The 7,733-nt window shown below is 36.7% G+C and overlaps 1 protein-coding gene across 1 annotated transcript; it reads left to right on the forward strand.

Annotated features, from left to right (window-relative positions):
• The first annotated feature begins 7,041 nt into the window (after positions 1 to 7,041).
• LOC115980999 lies at positions 7,042 to 7,488 on the forward strand. The gene has a single exon (XM_031103189.1). The coding sequence runs from the start codon at positions 7,042 to 7,044 to the stop codon at positions 7,486 to 7,488; it is 447 nt and encodes a 148-aa protein (XP_030959049.1).
• Positions 7,489 to 7,733: the final 245 nt, after the last annotated feature.

Below are 7,733 nucleotides of genomic sequence, written 5' to 3' on the forward strand. Positions count from 1 at the left end.
AAATTTTATTAATTCTTTTATTTTATTTTGAAAATGTTAGGGTTTTTGAAATATTACCTACTGTTTGGTTGCCGAGAAAATTTGACAACAAAAGAAAAATCTGATGACACATTCCATGCTGTTGCTTTGAAGGGAAGAAAAGCTCAGATTAGTTGTTGGAGATGTTAATGGATTATTCTAATCACTCAGTAGTTGATTGCACAATATAATTGCAATGTTGGAAGTGACTAATGGTAATTGGGTGTCCAACTCTAAACTTATGAAGTCGAAGGAATTTTGTTTTTTACAGCTTATTGCTGCTTAGTGATAGGTGTAGCTTTATGATTTTGTCATGGAACACAAATTTTTTTGCAAGTTGAATATGTCATAGGATCATAGCTATTATCTAGTATAAAAGACTATTGGGCAATATCTTTGCATTTGTATGGTTGCGTTTGCATTGTCTAGTAATATTTGTCTAAACTTTTGTGGCAACCAAGGTCATGTGATTTCTCTGATGTTTATACAACGTCGAGTAGATAAAGTGAGAGGGAAGGATTGTGTAAACAAGTGACTTAGGACAATTTAGGTGAAATTGTCTACGTGTGGTTATGTTGGGTTTAGGGTTAGGAGAATTGTGGATTTTGGTTTAAAATCCTTTTAGAAGAAGAGTTAAGGTTCAAAAGAGAAACAATTTGATTTATGATTGAAGTAATCATAAATCAAATGATGGTGGGGTCAAATCTAATTTGTTTGTGATCCATCTCTAAATTTAAGATATAACCATTATTTGCTATGTGTTTGAAAAACACATGTTTTCCTTTCTGCTAAAACAAAATTCTTGGAATAATTCAATTACTAATTTTTGATTTGCTCGATAGGTAAAATAATACTATTGAAACGAGACTACTCAGTGAAAATAAGCACGAAGTAGCCTAAAGAATTACATTGGGAGAAATAATTCCATTACTAAATGAAGTGACAAAGTGTGAAGCCTGTAGGAAAATGTCAAGAAACATTTCATTTCAAGAATTGTTTTGTTTGATTAAGTTTTGGTCTAAGAAAGTGATATTGGACATTTTCCTGTTTTTGTTTCTTTGACAGAGTCACTCAAAAGTTTCAAGAAAAGCATGGATAGATGAAAAGCTGCACTTGGCAGTGGTTGGTTTAGAGTCTGAATCTCTGTCCCCATTTAACTTGTACTAAAAGTTCTAGCACTATCTTCTTTGTCAAATTGTCATTTGAGAGTGATGAATCTTTTCTATTTTGGTTTCTTACTCTTTTTTCTCTTATTATGTGCTTTCATAGAATTTGTTTTTTTTTATTTAAATTTGTATGTCTGTGTTCTTTTGCATCTTTTGTCTTGGTGTTTATAATTCTATATTATTTTTTGAGTTATTGTTGAGTTTCGTGGTTTGACTTTAAACATTGGATTATACGTAATTAAAAGAAAATTGGTTCAGGTGATCACACCATTAACTGAAACTGACGGTAATATCGGACTTGATGCTATTCATCTCATCTTCTTGTGATAAAAGAGGTCTGATTGCCACTAGTCAGTTATGTTTTTATATGAACAAACAGGATGTTGATCTTTGATTTTATACTAATGGTGTGGACACAAGATACTGACCTCCAATAATATAGGCCTATGGGCATAGACGTAAAAAGAAGATGACCTAACTTGTGACCTTATGAATGGAGCCTACCAGTAATTAGGCTGAAATTGCTACTAAGCCTAATCATTTAATAATTAGGATTTCTTTTAAGAATTTTGTTATTTTCTTTAACTCTTTGGTTTAGGAGTTTAATTTCTTTTCTTGCAAGCAAAGTAAGGTTTTGGCACTCTATTCAAGAACCCATGGGTTCAGTTTTGTAAGACAGAGTTTGATTGATAATCAAATCTCTTTTAATATTATTTCAATGGTTTGATGCTGACTCCAGCCGATATTAAGTGCTAACTCCTAGAGGTTTTCCCTTTCAGTTTTGTAAGACAGAGTTTGATTGATAATCAAATTTCTTTTAATATTATTTCAATGGTTTGGTGCTGACTCTATCTGATATTAGGTGCTGACTCCGGTTTTCCCTTACTTGGTGTTAACTCCAAGCAAGCTTAGGTGCTGACTCCTAGGTCCCCTATCTTTGTTGTCCTGTTCTTCTATTTTATTGTGCATCATTTTGGTTTCTCTCACATCAACTGAATTTAAATTTTGTTGTTTACATGAGGGAATAAGCTTGTCATTTATCCTTCAATGCACATTCCTAAAATTGTCTTAGATGGAAGTTCATCTTTTGATCTTATCAATAAAAACAGTCAACAATTGCATAAAGAATTTAGCTTGAGATATTTTCCTACTCTTCATCTCTATGCTTCCGAAAAATGCATGATTTGAAGCTATATAGTATATTGTGAAAGTCCTAAAATTATTACCGATGTTAGAAGAAAACATCCAACCTAGCTCCTAAATTGTTAAAAATTGATTCTTTTCCCAGTCTTTATGGGCACCTTGAACTTGACAAAGATATTGTCTCTTCAATCGTATGTGACGGGGCAGTTGACTTTATAGCATGCCCCTGTATCTTTTCCTCATAAAGTTTGCTCTGATTAAATATTTTTTTAATATATTAACACTGTGTTTTGTTAAATTTTATCTTTATGAAATTGTGGCCTGAATAATGCTTCGGTTGTTTATGGCTTGGTGTTTGTTGATTGTGATGCTCTAAGAATTTGGGTTGGCTCCATCAATGATGACGTGTCCTCTTCTGTTCTAGGGGCTTTACTAATGCAAGTATGGTTAATGTACAGTGACCTTTGTGTAATATGTTTTCATGGGAAATCTATCAAATTTGCAAATAAAAATTTTGTTCTTTCCTTCGGATTTGATTTTAGGTGTTGCCCAAAGAAGTAATATATGAGGGTAGAGGTGAACATTCTTCTCTGCCCTGGTATTTGCGATCTGAGCAGAGTTCCATTTCAGAAGTTTACATGAAAATTACTTCATACTTGAAACTTAAATATTCAACTGCTGCAGGGCTGTCCAAAATAGCTCAGAAAGCACTCAGAAGGACTCATTAACAGGTCAGAATAGTGTTAGCTTTTCTGAATACCAGGTTACATATGAATATAGTATATTGTAAAGCATTCTGTGGAAACACACTAACATACACACTTAACAAATTCTTTGTCGTTTCCATGATATGTGTATAATCCTATCAGTGTAAAGAAATTATGTCTGCAATGTGGTACAACTTAGTCTCTGTTTGTCTAAGCAAAAAGTTGGCTTTTTATATATTGTTTATTCAATCCTCACTTATCAAAAAGGGTTCCACATGAGCCCCACCTTTTAAAATATGCCAAATAAGTCACAAATATTTGCAGAAGATAAAATCCTACCTTTCAAGGGGTGAGGCTTACGTCTTTTGGTCCAATTGATGGCAGGCTCTTTATATCTTGTGTTTGCATAATAGGCTTTGGTTACTGCAAGAGAGAGAGCATAAAAACTTTTACCCAATAATGCTTCACAGCTACTTGATCTTATTTGATTGTAAAAATATTTGTTGTACAACAATTCATTCTATTAAACTGAACTGTCAGTTACTGGATTTCAGTAAAGTGGCTTTCTTGCGTATGCATGGGCTATCATTTTGAGGGTCTTAAAATAAAAATGCTTACAGCTTTAGTAGCTTGTGTACTAGCCTGTTAAAGGAAGCAGGGGTATGCTGATTTGGGCTGCTCATCCTTCAGTATATTTTACTTTAAATCCAATTGTTGTTCTTTAGAAAAATTAATGCAACATAGATTGAAACTCAGTCTCACGCACATGGACACGGTTTTGCATGTGTATGGACTTCTTGAATTGCAAAGTGTGATTGTGGAAACATTCAGAATCTTTTGTACCTTCTATATTGAGTGCACAGTAACAGCATTAGTTCTTCAAAATGCCACTCATTGGTTATTTTGGATAACTAAGTCTTGATGGATATGCCATTGCATATGTGGTGAGATTTTGCTCTTTGATGACTAGTCTTTTGCCACATTTCTTTGGTCATCTCATCTACATTTCAAACTTCCAATTATATTATATTTAACAGCTTTGGTTCTATTGAAACAATTAGACCATTCTATATATTTACTTGAGAGAGACTTGTAATATGTTTGTTCTACAAACTTATAAACATATGCATGTGTTGAGCACTTAGGCTTATTTTGACTGTAGACTTCCTAATCATGAGCCTGGGAAATTAAATCATGCTGACCATATATAAAATGTTCCAGTACTTGTTTATTCTAAAGGGTGACAACCACCAAAAGAAAGCAGACATATAACATAAACAGTATATTGAAAAAATTGCACCTTTTTCATCCAATAAAAATAGAGAAAATAAAGAAATTATTGTATTATTGTTACTATAATTTTTCTTTATTCGTTGGACATGATAAACATTTTAGTGCTTCAACTAATGTTGCATGTTGGTGCTTCGCAAACATGTATTCTCGATAAAGCTATAAACAAGCTGAGTCGGCTAGAGTTGAGTATTAAAAATTCATGAGTGTTTATTTAATTTTATTTTGAACATGAGTTAAGCGTCAAATCATTAATAAATTAGGTCTATGTTCAAGCTTGATTTATTTTCTTGTTGAATAAGTTCAAGCTTGTTTACTAGTTAATTAAATTTTTTTTTTCATATGTAATAAATGCCACAATTAATTTTTTTTTAACCCTTCACAAATCTTTGGTAATAATTAAATCAAAGTATAATTGAAATTATATTTGTATGGTTAAGGGCTCAAAATTATATATTGGGCCTTGGATTTGAGCTGAGGATGTTGGTTGGTTTGAGGGCGAATAGACAGTAGTGAGGATTTTAAACTTAAGAGTCCCATGAGTATATGACAAATGGAAAGGTTGGGAGAGGTGATTCGAGGAGGAGTATCTCCTCGGATCAATGAAGCACGGATCAAGTGTATATCCTATTGTTCAAAGTGACCTTTCAGGAAATTTCACTAATAGGGACGTGCGTTATGAACGTACAAGAGGGATGGAAGCTCAGAAATATCTAAGGAAAGACTGCTACCACCGCATAAAATGTTCTGCAGCTAACTTTCTGGCTACATTAATGTAAAGAAGACCCCTGAATAGTGCTGCCTTAGCTATCCCAACTCACAGAGGGCCTGAGGGGGTGTTTAATGGGACAAGCACTTAAGTAGTAGTTTGGATGATTAACAAGTGTAGGATCAGGATCGTTCAAAGGGAATTATATAACATAAGAGACCCTCCATGGAGAAGGAATCAGAAAGTGGTAAGAGAAAGCACTGTAGCAGCTTGAACCATTTTGTAATCATTTTTAATCAATATATACTAGAACAAACCTCCTCAGATTGTGTCGATGACGAATTTACTTAGATAACTCCAGGCTATTTCTGTTTGATTATCTGTTAAAATCCATTCTATCTGTTATCCCATTCATTAGAGTTTAGTTTTTCAACCCACTCTTTACAAATTCATTGTATTGGATTTATTGGACTTGGATCCAATCATACTTTGGGTCTAGGGTCCAAAATGCATCCTTACAATTGGCGCCCATCATAGGGCTTACTTGTGTGATAGTGAGTGTAATAGTTAACTATGGTAGGATCAGGTCCCCATCAGTAAGAGTCCACAGGGTCCCAACAACGAGATGATTTTCTTAATCTTGAACATAGGAGAGATCGAGAGGGTAGTGTGCATACTACACATACAAGTAGAAACCACTCTCGAGTTGGAAGTCACATCTCTCAAGAGTAGAATAACAGAGCCACGCAATTGGAAATTGACCATTTAAAGAAGAAATTGCGCCATGCATGGCGAAAGAGAACCCCCTCCAACTCTAACGTTTCCTCTGATGGTGGAGAGGATGCTAGTTATAGACGAAGGTTAAGAACCCCGCTTAGCGAGTCTTTCTTTATGATGAGGAGCACCATCATAACGTAGGTATAAGAACCCACCTCGCAAAGGCTTGGGCAATGGCAATGACGCTATGAGCAAGGCGTTAAACTAGATTTCCAAATCGCCCTTCACGCATAAGATTGAAGGGGTAAGACTTCCTCGACAATTCAATCAGCCAACGTTCACCATTTACAATGGTCGAACAGATCTTGTGAAGCATGTGAGCCATTTCAACCAGAGAATAGACGTCCACATCAAGAATGAGGCCTTGATATGTAAGGTATTCCCATCCAATCTGGGACCAGTGGCGATGAGATGATTTGATGACTTGGAGGCAGGTTCCATAAATTCCTTTAAAGGGCTCACCTAAGCATTTGGCTCTTGTTTTATTACTTGTAACAGGGTTTCTCGGCCCTTAGATTCTTTACTGTCCTTATCCATGTGAGAGGGGGAAATGCTAAAAACATATTCAAACCGATATTGGGAGATGTTCAATGAGATAGATGGTGACTTTGATGACGTGGTCATTAGTATTTTCAAGGTTGGCCGCCCAGCCGAGCACGGTTTAAGGAAGTCTTTGAAGGGAAAGCCTGTCACCAATGTGCGCCAACTCATGGACCGGATTGACAAGTATAAGAGGGTTGAGGAAGACCAATAGTAAGAGAAAGGCATGGCTAAGGTTATCTCTTAAAAGAAGAGGGATTTCAGGTTGGACCAGTACAATAACAACTGACCTTGGAGAGACTTTGTTGGGCAACTAGAGCCTACCAATGCTCAAGTAGTTAATGTGGTATTCTGAGAACCGGTGCCCTAGGTTCTCTAGAAAATCAAGAATGAGTCATTCTTCAAATAGCCAAATAAGATAGTAGGAAATCCCATGAGGCGCAATCAGAGCCTTTGTTGCCAGTACCACTAGGACCAGGGACACACTACGGAGGACTGTAGAAATTTGTGGGATCATTTGGACCAGCTAGTCTGGGAAGGAAAATTGAAGCAGTTTTTACATCATTCCAACGGTCAGCAGGGCCAAGCAAATTCAGAACCCCGGAGAGATACTTCTTTAAGACCTCCCTTGGGCATGATAAATGTCATCTTTGTTGCCCCAGGGAGGACTGATTCTTATCCCTCCAGAGTGATGTCTGTGGCTCGATTGTCTGCCAAGGATACTAATTCGGAGTTGAAAAGGGCTAGATTGGATATCCAACTGGCACTAAGTTTTTCGGACGAGGACAAGATTGGAACCATTCAGCCACACGACGATGCTTTGGTGATCACACTTAGGATTGGGGGATATGACGTGAAGAGAGTGATGGTGGACCAGGGCAGTGGTGTTGAAATCATGTACCCCGATCTGTACAAGGGGCTAAACTTAAGACCCGAGAACTTAACAATCTACGATTCTTCTTTAGTGAGTTTTGATGGGAAGGTTGTCATCTTGAAGGATCAGATTAGACTACCTATGCAGGCTGGTTCAGAAGTGGTTGAGGTGGACTTCATCGTGGTGGACGCTTATTCCCCCTACACGACTATTGTGGCCAGACCTTGGCTTCATGCCTTAAGAGTACTCTGCACCAGAAGGTAAAATATCCGTCGGAGGGTCAGATTGAAGAGATTGTTGGGAGTCAGTCCACGGCTAGGCAGTGCTTGGTGGTTGCCATCTTACATCAACCTGAAACTGAGTTCTCGGCCTCTGCTGAAAGGGGCTTATAGCAATCAAAAGCTCCGGTATTGCTTATTAATAGACTAGCCGAGGAGGCGAAATGTGAAGATTTAGAAACGGTTGTCATTGGTGATGATCTGGAGAAGTTCTTTTAGATTGGAGCTTAG

This window comes from Quercus lobata, chromosome 3 (assembly GCF_001633185.2).
Source record: "Quercus lobata isolate SW786 chromosome 3, ValleyOak3.0 Primary Assembly, whole genome shotgun sequence".
Taxonomy (NCBI): Eukaryota; Viridiplantae; Streptophyta; class Magnoliopsida; order Fagales; family Fagaceae; genus Quercus; species Quercus lobata.

Coding starts and splice junctions, on each gene's coding strand:
- LOC115980999 (XM_031103189.1), top strand. CDS start 7,042: ATGTCTGTGGCTCGATTGTCTGCCAAGGATACTAATTCGGAGTTGAAA.